General features: G+C 39.7%; 1 protein-coding gene and 1 long non-coding RNA gene across 3 annotated transcripts; one reads left to right on the top strand and one right to left on the bottom strand.

The window, feature by feature from the left end:
- Positions 1 to 571: 571 nt before the first annotated feature.
- LOC133255520 (uncharacterized) lies at positions 572 to 7,327 on the bottom strand. Of its 2 annotated transcripts, none has more exons than XR_009738957.1 (2): positions 6,846 to 7,327; positions 572 to 3,629 (listed from the first exon to the last, which is right to left on the bottom strand). It is a non-coding gene; the product is annotated as an uncharacterized LOC133255520 (long non-coding RNA). The 2 variants fall into 2 exon arrangements; XR_009738956.1 differs by lacking the exon at positions 6,846 to 7,327 and adding an exon at positions 6,240 to 6,302.
- On the top strand, positions 6,495 to 14,636 carry SRP19 (signal recognition particle 19). Its single transcript, XM_061429911.1, has 5 exons — positions 6,495 to 6,664; positions 7,327 to 7,402; positions 9,386 to 9,457; positions 9,549 to 9,660; positions 14,144 to 14,636. Exons 1-5 carry the CDS (start codon positions 6,624 to 6,626, stop codon positions 14,275 to 14,277), a joined length of 435 nt encoding a protein of 144 aa, XP_061285895.1. The 5' UTR covers positions 6,495 to 6,623; the 3' UTR covers positions 14,278 to 14,636.
- The last annotated feature ends 620 nt before the right edge of the window (positions 14,637 to 15,256 follow it).

The following is a 15,256-nucleotide window of genomic DNA, read 5'->3' as shown; positions in this document are numbered from 1 at the left end:
CAAGGAGAGGATCCTCCTTCATGAAGGAAGGTAGACTGATAAGATTTATTTAAAAAGCTAATATATCTTTCCAGAATTTGTTCTAAATGATCAGAGAGTAAGGATGATGATAAATGTTCACGTATTTGTTGAATAAATGAAATTTTATTTTTTAATGATAAATTCATGCACTCTGCATTTGGGGAAGGGAAAAGATATTTAAATATGGCAGGACACTGGGGAAAGGTGGTGAGGAGTAAGCATATCTACCTGCTGTCTTTGAAATCACATCATAGAGTTAGTTATCTACCGCTTACCTGTGTTTATTATTTACAGGTAGGGACTTTTTTTTTTTAAGTCATTTACTAAAATGCCAGTAAATAAGTGCTGTGATTTGAAGAAAGGCATGACTCCAAAGCCCATACTCTTTCTACTGCTCACCTTTGGAATATACCTACATTTAAACTTTGATCAAGTTTTATCTGAGTGAAATCATTGGTAAGTCATAAGACTATTCTGTTTTTCTCAAAGGATGCCTTATCCAGCAGGGATATATGAATAGAGGTTATATTTCTTTCCTGTTTAGTCCTGATTTTCTATTTTTTTTTTTTTAGTTACTATTGCATGACAATTTTTATAAACCACTTCAAATACTTTTATAGAAAAAAATGGGATATAAGTCAATTAGAATAAAATTGCCTTTCTCAAGGAAGGGAAAAAAAAAACAGTGCTGAAAATGAAAAACGGATGCCCTCCATATCCCAGGAAACTCAGGAATTCAGTAAGCAGTGCCTGCTGGGAGAAGGTACAGTATATATTGCCCATTGAGGAAAAGGTTCTGTATGAGACCCTCTAGTTAGAGACAATGGCTCTGAATTAGTAAAGGAGAAAATCTCAGTTCTAATTTTAGAAGTTCAGGGAGTGCTCCCATAACTGGTAACCCAAATAGTCCCAAGTTTACACTTGTATGTTACAAATGGCACACTGAGCCAACATTGGGGGTTAGTTGAGTTGCAACTCCTGTTAAGTAGGGCAGTGCCCTGTTATCTTTGGACTGCAGCAGACAGAACCGAGGCAGTGGTTTTCGAACTTGAGTGCATGCAGATCACCAAAAATGTTTGTTAAAACACATCCCCATCCTTCCTGATTCTGAGTCAGGCCTGGGAACTAGCAGGCGATGCTGATGCTGCTGGTCTGGGACCACTCAGAGTTACTGCCATGCGTGACTGCAGTAAAGCTCCTCGAGGGACTGCCTTCAGTTCCAGCTATTCTTCTCAACCACTGGACTCAGCATCTGAGAAAGTACACCAAGCTGCCCTCTCCTTTAGGCATGAAAAGATGTTAATATTGAGTTACAATCTGACACAGCCCATCTCAGCTCCCAATAGCCCACAAGTTTACCAGACATGAATGAACAGGTAATTCTGTATCTGAGGGATTGACTCATGTTCCCTTTGGAACAGTTACCAAAAAGGCAAAATTTCAGCAAATATCTAATTTGGATTTGCAATAATATCAAAAGAGACACACCAAGAACAGGGCAAAGAAGAGAACTTTGAAGAGAGGGAAAATGGACTTCAGATGAAAGAAAATGTGCCCAGTTGGTATACAAACAATGGCAAATGCGGTATTTGAGAATAAACTTTACAAGTTTCTTTGCACTGACAGCAAAGTTAATGAGAGGGAAATAATGAAATAAAAAATAAGCCCCAAGGAATCCAACTGCATTGTAAGAAGAGTCAAAAAACTTTTTTCCCCATAAACTATGGATTGTTCTCACAAGGTTAATGAACTGAAGGGATGAGTCTTGCTGAAGATGGAAGCCAGTTGCACTGTTTCTGAATTCATGTTTTCACAGAAAACATGTTTCTGTGAAACGTATTCATGTATTCTGTGAAACATGAATACATGTTTCCTTGTATCTAAATAGAAAAAAACTGAGTGCCAGAAATGCTAAAAGAAAATTGCCAAGAGCAGAATACTTGAGTAGTCATATCATTCACACTTAACCAAACAAAAATAATTTTTCAAGAGTCACAAGGATTGAAATGGAGTATATAAATTATATTTTAGTTTCTAATTCCTTCATATTAATGCTGACTTTCAAATACTACTTCATAGTGTTGAAACCTAGGACTTTGACTCCTACAAACTCCAGGTCTTTTTTCTGCCCTTCTCCTCTCTTCTGTGGTCTATAAAACTATATTCTGGTTTTTGTTAGACCATCGATCCTTCTTTCAACCTGTATGTTTTGTGTGTGTATAATATTGTTCTCGGTGCTAAATACACTTCTGATATTCAAGATAACTCTCTACAATTGTGACTATTTGCTTATTTTCTTGACATTATGAGATTGTTCCTTTTTTTTTTTTAATTAAAAGTACTCAACCTTTTGCTAGTGAAGGTGACCACTGAATATAAAGCAACATTAGTGAATGTTGCAAAAATTAGCTATTGTTAATAGCTCTTGTTGCAGACATTACCTGCCTCACCACACAACCTTCTGGAATCCTGACATTAGTCTCACTGTTGATCACTGAACCTTGTACTCACTCAGTGTTTCCCCCGGCCATGGCTGTTTCCACCAGAGGGGGTACCTGACCTAGAGGAGACTAGTTACCAAAGACTTGTATGGCTTGTCTTAAAAAAAAAAAAAAAAAAGATTAGGTCAATTTTAAATAAAAAAGTCATGAAATTTCCAGTTGGAGATGGAGTGCTAGAACTGAAAGATCTTGTAGAGTTAAGACTGAAGGTGCTCTGATTGGCATCATGAAGCTAAAATAAGGGAAAGTCGGTCGCTAGAGAGAGAAGGAACAGGTATGAGAGGGAGGCATAGAAAGCAAGTGCGAGACATACAAGAATGGCTAGCTCCTGGCCTTACCACAGTTCTTGCTGATTCTGGGGGCTAGTTCTACTTTTCCTTGTGTTTGGAACATTTGTGAAGTTTCAAACCCACTTTGTTCCTGAAGTAACTTCAAACAGAAAACTATTTAGACAGTTTAGTGAGTTTTTTTTTAATATAAAGCTTTCTTTAAATCTTTAAATCTTTCTTTCTTGAAATCATCTGTGGGGAAAGAGGAATAGGCTGCCTACAAAGAAAAAAAATAGATTGGCATCAGATTTCTCTGAAATACTGAATGCCCAAAAAAAAAAGCAGTAGGACAATATATATACCATTTGGAAGCAAATGGAAATATTACCTACGAATTCTGAAACTTGCCAAACTAGCACTTAATTTATCTGAAACACTTGTATTATTCAGGATTCTTGTTACAGTTGTTAACAATAAGACTTTCTCTAAAAGAGGAGACACTCATTTAAGGAATCAGATAGCTCACAGGAGTTGTATGAGGGCCAGAAAATCAGGCTTGGAAACCACCACAGAAACAATACCCAAACCATACTGTGAGGCTGCTTCAAAAAGACCCGGTTGTTACCTGTCAACTCTGGAGCCCTCTGACACCACCCTCCCCATAAATTAAGAATATATTCAGCACTTGCCTCATCACACCACTCAATTCTGGACTGCAGTCTTGCTGAATGGACACTTGGCAGAAGCTGTTGTCATACACCTGTAGAGCCAGGGAAAGCTCAGTGGTTTGGTTTCTCCATTGAGGAAGCTGGATGCCTAGGACATGAATTCTCCAAACCTACAAGGGGCGTTTCAAAGGCACCATTGGGAAACCAGAATCCATGACGTACCTCCTACCATAGTGCTCCTGCTGCCTGAGCAATTAAATGGGAACGTATTAAGGAAACAGTTTGAGCAATAAAACCTTTAAACTAAATAAACGTGTAAGTAATTGTGGTTAATCTGATAATGAATCTCAATGTGAATGTGCACGTAACTCAGAACTGAAAAGATGAAATGCTTAAATTCCACATTATTCCCTAAATTTCTCCTCTTTTAAGTAGCCAGTGTCAAAAGATACTATTTTACTTTTAACTTGGAAAAATACAAGTTCAACTTTTCTATTTAGTGCTAACACCAATGTTAAAAAGAAAGCTTTCCATCCAAATCATTAGTCAAAATAACTATGAATACAAGAACACTTGAACAGGATATCAAAGAATAGGGAAAAGGGGAGAGGGAGAATTAGCCACAAAAAAGCATAAAATGACAGTAATAAATAATGAGTGGATTAAGCACATATGGTAAAGTTGGAGTCAAGTTAAAAAAAAAAATCCTTTACCTATATGCCATTAGTAAAAGATACACCTAAAATGATCCAGACTGGACAAAACTAAAAGCTCAACTACACACAGGCAAACGCAAAGAAAGCAGTATAGGTAAATTTATGTCAAAGTATAATTCTGGATGAAAGGCATCAAACAATGAAAAGAAAATGAACAACAGTTATGACTTTATTTGAACATCAAATGATAAAGCATCAGGTGTATGAAACAATATTACAAACACAAAGAGATTGATAAAAACTGTGGAGCTAGTGACAGGGTCAGTGTTTGACAGATGATAGTCTACACACAACCAAAGGAGGGTTATTACTTAAAACCACAACTTCTTACTTAAAATCACTTCTTACTTAAAATCACTCCTTCCAGAAAGGGTGACTCTTGCTAAGATTAAATTCTTGAAAAGTCCTTTTCTTTAGCTGAGGACCTTGATGGGTTTGGGATCAGTAAAGCCAAGCCTGGAGTTTAGTGGGAGGAGGGTTAGAGAAAATCACATAGGTGTGCTTAAGAGAGGCAAGAACTCAGGGTTCGGGGGGTACCCAGGAATGGGGGGTTGAGGAGCAGAGATGTGAGCACAAGAGGAGAGACAGAACAGAAAAAATGGCAGGAAGCCAGGGTCCTATGAAAACCCTGGTGATGCGACAGGCAATGGTTTTAGAAATAGAGACATACACTATTTCAGTTGAAATCTAAGTTCTTTACAAAATCTTTGTTCAGTAATAATGTATTCACTTAATTTTCAGAATCTTTTTAACAATCGCAGTTATCTTCACCATCACTTTATATAAATTATTAAATTATTTGAATTTACTTATATTACATGTAAGTGTTCACTGTTTCCTCTATATTGCATAGCGGAAACACTTTCTTCTTTATGTTAATATAATTTGGTTTGGCTGGAATATGTCCTTAAATAGTGTTTGTTTGTTTTCCAGAAAAGCTAGGTTGGAAATATACTTTCTGAACCCTTGCTTGCTTAAAATTGTTTTTCTTTTGCCCTCACACAAAGGATAATTTGATTCACAACTTTAGTCACAGTTCATTTTCTGCAAAACTCTAATGTTTACTGTGGCTAAATAGTTCAGATATCAGGCTGAGTTCTGTTTCCCCTATAGAAAACTTATTTCCTGCCTGGTGTTCTTAGGGTTTTGTTTTTAATCCTTGAAATAAAGCAATTTTACTAGCATAAACCCAGCTGTGTGTCTTTTTTTTTCCACAGCCCTTTTAATACTGAGTCTTTTCCATCTTGAGTCCAAGTTCATTGAACGTTCTCGCCTTACTCTTTATAAACCAACCGGATCTACCAAAACACTGCTCTCCATTAGACCAGCCAGAAGCTTGGTGGCGGGTGCCATCTTGTCAGTTCTTGGTGTCCAAAAGCTGCACTCTGTCCCTATAGAAGTGGGAAGAACACTTGTCCTCCACTTTGGGATTTAGTGTAACACTTCCCCTCAGAGTACCAAAGCAGAACTGCTTGTGTTCAAATGCCTTAAAGGATTTGTAGTGAAACAGTTTCACTAAAAGAAATTTTACTTACAGTCCACCCTCCCACACCAAAAAGATCTGAAGAATACTGGAGTCGCTCAGTCGTGTCCGACTCTTTGCGACCTCCTCTGTCCATGGGACTTTCCAGGCAATATAGTACTGGAATGGATTGCCTTTTGCTTTTTCAGCGGATCTTCCCGACCCGGGAACGAACCCGGGTCTCCCGGATTGTAGACAGACACTTTACGGGTCTGAGCCACCAGGGAAGTCTTGAAGAATACTGAAGTGGGTTGCTATTTCCTACTCCTGGGGATCAATCATCCTAACCCACGGATCCAAGCCATGTGCAAGGAGATTTTTTACCACTGAGTTTAATTTTAGGGAGAGATTCTGAAAACTGTATAGTCGAATTCCTAACATTTACACAGAACACTGAAACAGTGCCAGTAATTTTGCTAGTTCCACCACTATAAAAATCCATTTTTGCCAAGTTGAAAGCAAGCTGCAGGGCCCAGGAGCGGTTAAAGATTAAACAAACAGGGCATTTCCTTGCCTACTCTAACAACTTGCTCAGAACTCACAGATAACCCACGGTGTTGAGCCGTACTCTAAACATGCATCATCCACACTCAACCCGAAAGTAGCTAAAAAAAAAGGGGGGGTGGGGTGGGGCGTGAAAGCGTAAGCCAATGGTAGCGACGGCGCAAGCGTTCCAAAGGCTGGTTTCTGCAAGCTCACAGCCAGGAAGGAATTAGTCACGTTCGTGTACCCTCTCGCGAGAGGAAAGGATTTCAACGCCACATCAGGAACCAGAGAGCCCAGACAAGCAGACGTTCCAATGGGCGGGACTTCCGCCGGAAACGGGGTAGTCTGGGCCCTCTGAGAGGTCTCCGGCCGGCTTTTTTACCTGCAGACCCAGCCCGGGTGCTCTCTGGGCGTGGAAGCTGTCTGGACCCGGGTTGAAGATGGCTTGCGCCGCGGCGCGGTCCCCGGCCGACCAGGACAGGTGAGTCCGGAAAGAGGAAGCGACTTGGGGCAAGCCCGCCGGCTCTGCGCCTCCTTCCCCAACCCTAAGGAAGGCTCCTCAGAGGGAGCTAGGCCCTGGCCCTGTTCTCGGGCGTCTGTACCTCCCGGAGGCCGCTCTTCGCAGGACCCTAGATTCCAACTTTACGTAGCTCGATGTTTACCTGTACTTGAGACAGAGGATATTGGGAGCTCCGTGGGTGACGGAAAGGAGTCGTTAAGTGACAACTCTTTTCTTTCGATCGTTGGCGTGTGAGAGCAGAGCCCGCCCTCAAAGCTTTTGACAGGCTGTTGTATGTAAATGAACAGTTCCAGTACTGTTTTCTGTTCTTTTTAAAAAAAAAAAACTTTGTCTAGCAAGTGATTTTTTTTCATCTAAGGTAATAAGTTAAAGTTCGGTTTTTAAATAGAGGGGAGCATCACCGACTCGATGGACATGAGTTTGAGCAGGCTTCGGGAGTTGGTAATAGACGGGGAAGCCTAGCGTGCTGCGGTCCATGGGGTTGCAGAGTCGGACACGACTGAGCGACTGAACTGAACTGAATAATTGTATAGGTGCACCGGCAATCTTGATGATGGTGAAAGAATGAATGAATTTGGGGAAATATTGCTCTAATGATACCAGCTGGGCTTTTCCTGTGGCAGGTTCATTTGTATTTATCCTGCTTATTTAAATAACAAGAAGACCATCGCGGAGGGACGGCGAATCCCCATAAGTAAGGTAAGCGTGTTTTGCAACGACGACCTGGGCAGGTTGTCCTGTTAGGCCACAAAGACTTCTTTTACTCTGCTGCATTGTTTGAGGCCCGAGGAGAACGAGCAGCCAACGACTAGGCTGCTTTTTAAGTGATTCTTCATGAGCCTTTGTTTGAAACAGTTTGGGGGTGGGGTGTTGTAGGGTTTGCACATTTTTTCTTTTTTTAAACCAATGTTATGACAATCTTCTCCTTAATAAAGGAAACCCAAATTATGGCACTGTACAATATCATGTCCAGAATGTAGTTGAGTTTTTTATTTTAAATAAGACTTGCAGAAAATTCAGATGTGTTGAATTTTACAGTTTTAGGCCCCTTATCATCATCATCCTTTTGACTTGGATTAAATTACTTTAAAATTAGCACTTTTTTAAAGTAGGTGTTTATAGTCTTAAAAGAAATGATTTCTCCCTTGTGCTGTCTCAATAGAAAAACCTAAGTTCTTAGTTGGCCTAGTGGCTTAAGTTTAGAAAGAGCCTAGAGCCAAGTGAAGGGATTTTTGTAGTTTTGTATTTCCACAATTAATGTTATATCCTATTTTTTAAGGCTGATTTACATTTTGTAATCTAATGGATTTAAGGAACTTGGCCTGAAGCAGTACATTATTTTTGAGTTGTTTAATATCTCCCATTTTGCTGCTTAAATATGTGAAGTCTGCTTTGCTGCTCCAGCGTAAAGGAGAAGATGCCAAAGCACTAATTCAGAAAAATGCCTAACATCAAGCCACTTTGACAGAGGCCTCTGGTAGCAGGCTCTTAGATAATTTGGAGAATGATTGAATTACTTTCAACTTTATTGATAGCTTTCATACAGAAACATACATAAATCTTAAGTGTTTTTCTTGATTAATTTTCATGAAGTGAGTACACATGGTTAACCAAGTATCCAATTAAAAAAAAACAAAACATTACTAGCACCCAGAAAGATTCCTGTATGTCCCCGCCACCCACCAGTCAGTGTCCCCTGCACATATAGTCATAACAAAGGATGACCACTGTCCTGACTTCGAATACCATAGATTACTATTGCTTGTTTTTTAGTTTTATTTAAATGGCATCACACACTATTTGCTTTTATGTCTGTCTTATTTTAATGAATGTTAAGCTTATGAGGTTTACCTGAACTTTTGAATATAGTTTGTTAAATCTCATCTCTCTGTTGTAGGGTTTCCCAACAGCAGCACTGTTGACATTTTGAGCCAGATAGTTCATGGTTGTGAGTGCTGTCCGGTGCTGTCTGGATCGCTTAGCAGCTTCCTTGGCATCTACCCACTGGAAGCCAGTGCCCTACCCCACCCTAGTTGTGATGATCAAAAATGTCTCCAAGCACTGATGAGTGTCAGGGTGCAAGATTACCTTGCTGAAAACTACTGCTCTGTAGTACGGCATTGTGTGAATGTACCACAGTCCATTTTACTATTGACAGATAGTTGGGTTGTTTCTAGTTTGAGGCTGTGATAAATAGTGCTTCTTGAGATCGTCTATTTTGTATTTTGGGAGGGGGAGCGGTATATACCTTGCAGTGGAACTGCATGGCCATAAAGAATGCATTTATTTTATTTTACTTCCATAGATTCTGCCAAACAATTTTCTAAAGTTGTTGTATCTGTAATAGTTGTTTAACCAATATTCATTGAACACTACTATATTCCAAGCATTATGCCAGATGAATATATTGGTGAACAAAGCAGTCCTTAACCTTGTGAAGTTTATGTTCTCATGGAAGGGAAATCGACACTAAAGTCTGAATATGTGAGTCCCAAGTTTAAAAATTACAGTTGAAACAACTGTACCTAGTTGGTTCTTTGGTTTTTTTTTTTTTTTTTAAAGGAAACCAAGGGTCTTGGTATGTGTTTTATTCATAGTGTTTGAAATGATTTATACAACAGTGTAGCAGTATCCACTTAAAGCTGAGCTATTTACTGTTTTCATCTTTAATTAACTTTTCAGGCTGTTGAAAATCCTACAGCTACAGAGATTCAAGATGTATGTGCAGCAGTTGGACTTAATGTATTTCTTGAGGTATGATATAGTTCTTCATTCACTAACTTCCATACTCATTTCATTGATGTGATAACTTTCATAAATCTTGTTTTTATTTCTTTCTGTTAAGAAAAATAAAATGTACTCTAGAGAATGGAATCGTGATCTTCAGTACAGGGGCAGAGTCCGGGTCCAGCTCAAGCAGGAAGATGGCAGCCTCTGTCTTGTACAGTTCCCATCACGTAAGCTTTTTTTAATGAAAGAATGAATTTGGGGATAGGTTATTCCTCTACATCGGAGAAGGCAGTGGCACCCCACTCCAGTACTCTTGCCTGGAAAATCCCATAGACGGAGGAGCCTGGTAGGCTCCAGTCCATGGGGTTGCTAAGACTCGGGAATGACTAAGCAACTTCACTTTGACTTTTCACTTTCATGCATTGGAGAAGGAAGTGGCAACCCGCTCCAGTGTTCTTGCCTGGAGAATCCCAGGGACGGGGGAGCCTGATGGGCTGCCGTCTATGGGGTCGCACAGAGTTGGACACGACTGAAGCGACTTAGCAGCAGCAGCAGCATTCCTCTACATTGCCAAAAATATTCTCAAACTGACATATTGACAAGTCAGAAAAGTAATTTGCATTCTGTGAATTAATTTAGAAAAAGGACTACTGCTGATGGAGAGAGAGAAACAGTGCTTTTAATTTCTTTTATGTTAGGACATTTGAGAATTTGATGAAACCTAGTAATCATTTCTCCAAAAAAAAAAATTGTTCAATGAACATTTTATGAACCTATGGAAGTCCATTGTTCCCAGGTTAAGAATGAGAAATTATTAAATTGTCAGCTATTATTGCTATTTCACATGTAGAAACACTTGGGATCTGTTACTAATTTCTAATACTGATAAATCTAAAAAACTGTATTGAGTGAAAAAAAGCAAGAAGTATGCAGTGTGGTGCTACTAAGGTGTAAATTTAAATATAGACTATTACTATTTATTGATAGATATGGGGGCAGTGTTATTTATTGATTTTATATATATGTGTGTGTGTATCAGTTCAGTCGCTCAGTCGTGTCTGCTCTTTGCGACTCCATGGACCACAGCACGCCAGGCCTCCCTGTCTATCACCAACTCCCAGAGTTTACTCAAACTCATCTCCATTGAATAGGAGATGATATCCAGCCATCTCATCCTCTCTCATCCCCTTCTGTCCTGCCTTCAATCTTTCCCAGCATCAAGGTCTTTTCAAATGAGTCAGCTCTTTGCATCAGGTGGCCAAAGTTTTGGAGTTTCAGTTTCAACATCAGTCCTTTCAATGAATATTCAGGACTGATTTCCTTTAGGATGGACTAGTTGGATCTCCTTGCAGTCCAAGGGGCTCTCAAGAGTCTTCTCCAACACCATAGTTAAAAGTTAAAAGCATCAATCTTCGGTGCTCAGCTTTCTTTATACTCCAACTTTCACATCCATACATGACTACTGGAAAAAAACATAGCCATGACTAGATAGGTCTTTGTTGACAAAGTAACGTCTCAGCTTTTTAATATGCTTTCTAGGTTGGTCATAACTTTTCTCCTAAGGAGTAAACGTCTTTTAATTTCATGTCTGCAGTAACCATCAGCAGTGATTTTTAGAGCCCCCAAAAATAAAGTGTGCCACTGTTTCTCCATATGTTTGCCATGAAGTGATGGGACCTGATGCCATGATCTTTGTTTTCTGAATGTTGAGCTTTAAGCCCACTTTTTCACTCTCCTCTTTCACTTTCATCAAGAGGCTCTTTAGTTCTTCTTCACTTTCTGCCATAAGGGTGCCGTCATCTGCATATCTGAGGTTATTGATATTTCTCCCGGCAATCTTGATTCCAGCTTGTGCTTCATCCAGCCAGGTGTTTCTCATGATGTACTCTGCATATAAGTTAAATAAGCAGGGTGACAATATACAGCCTTGACGTACTCCTTTTCCTATTTGGAACCAGTCTGTTGTTCCATGTCCAGTTCTAACTGTTGCTTCCTGACCTGCATACAGGTTTTTCAAGAAGCAGGTCAGGTGGTCTGCTATTCCCATCTCTTTCAGAATTTTCCACAGTTTATTGTGATCTACACAGTCAAAGGCTCTGGCATAGTCGATAAAGCAGAAATAGATGATTTTCTGGAACTCTCTTGCCTTTTCAATGATCAAGCAGATATTGGCAATTTGATCTCTGGTTCCTCTGTCTTTTCTAAAACCAGCTTAAACATCTGGAAGTTCACAGTTCACGTATTGCTGAAGCCTGGCTTGGAGAAAATTTGAGCATTACTTTACTAGCATGTGAGATGAGTGCAGTTGTGTGGTAGTTTGAGCATTCTTTGGCATTACCTTTCTTAGGGATTGGAATGAAAAGGGACCTTTTCCAGTTCTGCAGCCACTGCTGAGTTTTCCAAATTTGCAGGCATGCAGAGTGCAGCATTTTCATAGCATCATCTTCTAGGATTTGAAATAGCTCAACTGGAATTCCATCACATCCACTAGCTTTGTTCATAGTGATGCTTCTTAAGGCCCACTTGACTTCACATTCCAGGATGTCTGGCTCTAGGTCAGTGATCACACCGTCATGGTTATCTGCATTGTGAAGATCTTTTTTGTACAGTTCTTCTGTGTTTTCTTGCCATCTCGTCTTAATATCTTGTGCTTCTGTTAGGTCCATACTGTCTCTGTCCTTTGTTGTGCCCATCTTTGCATGAAATGTTCCCTTGGTATCTCTAATTTTCTTGAGATCTCTAGTCTTTCCCATTCTGTTGTTTTCCTCTATTTCTTTGCATTGATCACTGAAGAAGGCTTTCTTATCTCTCCTTGCTGTTCTTTGGAATTCTGCATTCAAATGAGTATATCTTTCCTTTTCTCCTTTGCTTTTTGCTTGTCTTCTTTTCATAGCTATTTGTAAAGCCTCCTCAGACAGCCATTCTGCTTTTTTGCATTTCTTTTTCTTGGGGATGGTCTTGTTCCCTGTCTCCTGTACAATGTCACAAACCTCTGTCCATAGTTCATCAGGCACTCTGTCTATCAGATCTAGTACCGTATATCTGTTTCTCACTTCTACTGTATAACCATTAGGGATTTGATTTAGGTCATACTTGAATGGTCTAGTGGTTTTCCCTACTGTCTTCAACTTAAGTCTGAATTTGGCAATAAGGATCTGAGCCACAGTCACCTCCTGGTCTTGTTTTTGCTGACTGTATAGAGCTTCTCCATCTTTGGATGCAAAGAATATAATCAACCTGATTTCAGTGTTGACTATCTGGCGATGTCCATGAGAAGAGGGTGTTTGCTCTGACCAGTGCTTTCTCTTGGCAGAACTCTATTAGCCTTTGCCCTGCTTCATTCTGCACTCCAAGGCCAAATTTGCCTGTTACTCCAGGTGTCTCTTGACTTCCTACTTTTGCATTCCAGTCCCCTATAATGAAAAGGACATCATTTTGGGGTTTTAGTTCTAAAAGGTCTTGTAGGTCTTCATAGAACCGTTCAACTTCAGCTTCTTCAGCATTACTTGGGGCATAGACTTGGCTTACCGTGATACTGAATTGTTTGCCTTGGAAACGAATAGAGATCATTCTGTCGTTTTTGAGATTGCATCCAGGTACTGCATTTTGGACTCTTTTGTTGACTCTGATGGCTACTCCATTTCTTCTAAGGGATTCTTGCCCACAGTAATAGATATAATGGTCATCTGAGTTAAATTCACCCATTCCAGTCCATTTTAGTTCGCTGATTCCTAGAATGTTGACGTTCACTCTTGCCATCTCCTGTTTGACCACTTCCAATTTGCCTTGATTCGTGGACCTAACATTCCAGGCTCCTATGCAGTATTGCTCTTTACAGCATCGGACCTTGCTTCCATCACCAGTCACATTGACAACTGGGTGTTGTTTTTGCTTTGGCTCCGTGTGTGTTTATGCTGCTGCTGCTAAGTCGCTTCAGTCGTGTCCGACTCTGTGCGACCCCATAGACGGCAGCCCACCAGGCTCTCCTGTTCCTGGGCTTCTCCAGGCAAGAACACTGGAGTGGGTTGCCATTTCCTTCTCCAATGCGTGAAAATGATAAATAAAAGTGAAGTCGCTCAGTTGTGTCCAACTCTTAGCGACCCCATGGACTGTAGCCTACCAGGCTCCCCCATCCATGGGATTTTCCAGGCAAGAGGACTGGAGTGGGGTGCCATTGCCTTCTCCATGTGTGTATATTTGAAGAAAACACCAAGTTTTAACACCTGCTTACCCTAATGCAAGCAGGCGGTGAGGAAGACTGTTGCATTATCTCTAGCATTTTATTCCTTAAAAAAATCTTTTACAGCTTAATGACATTGAGTTTTTGTTAGAAGATTAAGAAGCCTGTGCTTCCTAGCTTAAGATACAATAACAGCCTGATTCTGTTGCCAGCTTGTTATGTTTAGATACTTTCTTTGATCTTCAAGTCAATTACTAGGATCAAGGTAAAAATTTTTATTTCAAATAAAGTGTTCTAAATTTTTGTTTTGTTCATTTAAATTTAATTTCAGCATTGTTCTTAATACATTTTCTCCCAGAAAGGTCCCCACTTCTGCAAATCATTGTCTTCCTAATTATTTAATTTTTTCTTTTTAAAATCTTATTTTCTTGATGTGATGATGACTTCATGAACTTTATGATTTTCAAGTATGATGACCTTTTACATCATGTTTCTCAGTTTATGTACTAAGCCTAACTTCTGGTTCCTAGGTAAGTCAGTAATGTTGTATGCTGCAGAAATGATACCTAAACTGAAAACACGGACACAAAAAACAGGAGGTGGGGACCAAAGTCTTCAGCAAGGAGAGGGAAGTAAGAAAGGGAAAGGAAAGAAGAAGAAATGATCTGGTCTGAGAATCAAGGATGTGATACTACTGTAAGAGACATGAATGGAGGCTTCTCACTTGTATATGAGAGAAACAGAAGCTTTTTCTTTGCTTCATTTAACTGAGCTGTGAACATTTGTGCCTCCCAGCTTCAACATCAGAGTTGATAATGAAATAAAGATACATCAGAAGTTTGCATCCAGCTCTTATGCAGTATAAGAGAAATTTTTCTTTTTTGCCTCTTAATACAGTTTTTGTGAAAGAAGCATATTCTTAAATGGACAGTGGGCTCTACCATAAGTTACTTGAAATCCTGTATCTGTTTGTCCTCTATGTAAACATGTTTCAAATAAATGAGTTTAATAAGATTTGAAATATACATTTTGTTTATCTTTTTAATTTTAGTGAAATAAAATTTGAAACTTGACTTTTTGTAGCTTTTGCTTATGAACTGATTAATGCCAGTAGAGGAGATAAAGGGAATAAAATGGGGAGTGGAAGCTCATGCTATGCTATGCTAAGTCACTTCAGTCGTGTCCAACTCTGTGTGACCCCATAGACGGTAGCCTACCAGGCTCCCCCATCCCTGGGATTCTCCAGGCAAGAACACTGGAGTGGGGTGCCATTTCCTTCTCCAATGCATGAAAGGGAAAAGTGAAAGTGAAGTCGCCTAGTTGTGTCCGACTCTTAGTGACCACATGGACTGCAGCCTACCAGGCTCCTCCGTCCATGGGATTTTCCAGGCAAGAGTACTGGAGTGGGGTGCCATTGTGTGAACCTAAAACCAGAAAGTGGTTAAATCCTTTTGGAGGTCTATGAACAGGCAGTCTGTGGATCATATTCTTTTAATCAGTCTTTGTAATTGAGTTGTTTCATCAATTACTAGTTTGTTGACATGTGGAAATTTAAGCTTTAGATTTGCTTCTTCTGTAGATTGGAGTTCTAAAATTGTCTATGCTTTAGCACCTTGAGATAAACTTTTTTCCAAGAAACTAAA

This window comes from Bos javanicus, chromosome 10 (assembly GCF_032452875.1).
Source record: "Bos javanicus breed banteng chromosome 10, ARS-OSU_banteng_1.0, whole genome shotgun sequence".
Lineage (NCBI taxonomy): Eukaryota > Metazoa > Chordata > Mammalia > Artiodactyla > Bovidae > Bos > Bos javanicus.
The sequence above is the reverse complement of the archived record's forward strand: the minus strand, read 5'-3'. Positions and strand labels throughout refer to the sequence as shown.

Coding starts and splice junctions, on each gene's coding strand:
- SRP19 (XM_061429911.1), top strand. CDS start 6,624: ATGGCTTGCGCCGCGGCGCGGTCCCCGGCCGACCAGGACAG. Junction 6,665..7,326: donor TCCCCGGCCGACCAGGACAG/GTGAGTCCGGAA, acceptor TTCCTGTGGCAG/GTTCATTTGTATTTATCCTG. Junction 9,458..9,548: donor GACTTAATGTATTTCTTGAG/GTATGATATAGT, acceptor CTTTCTGTTAAG/AAAAATAAAATGTACTCTAG.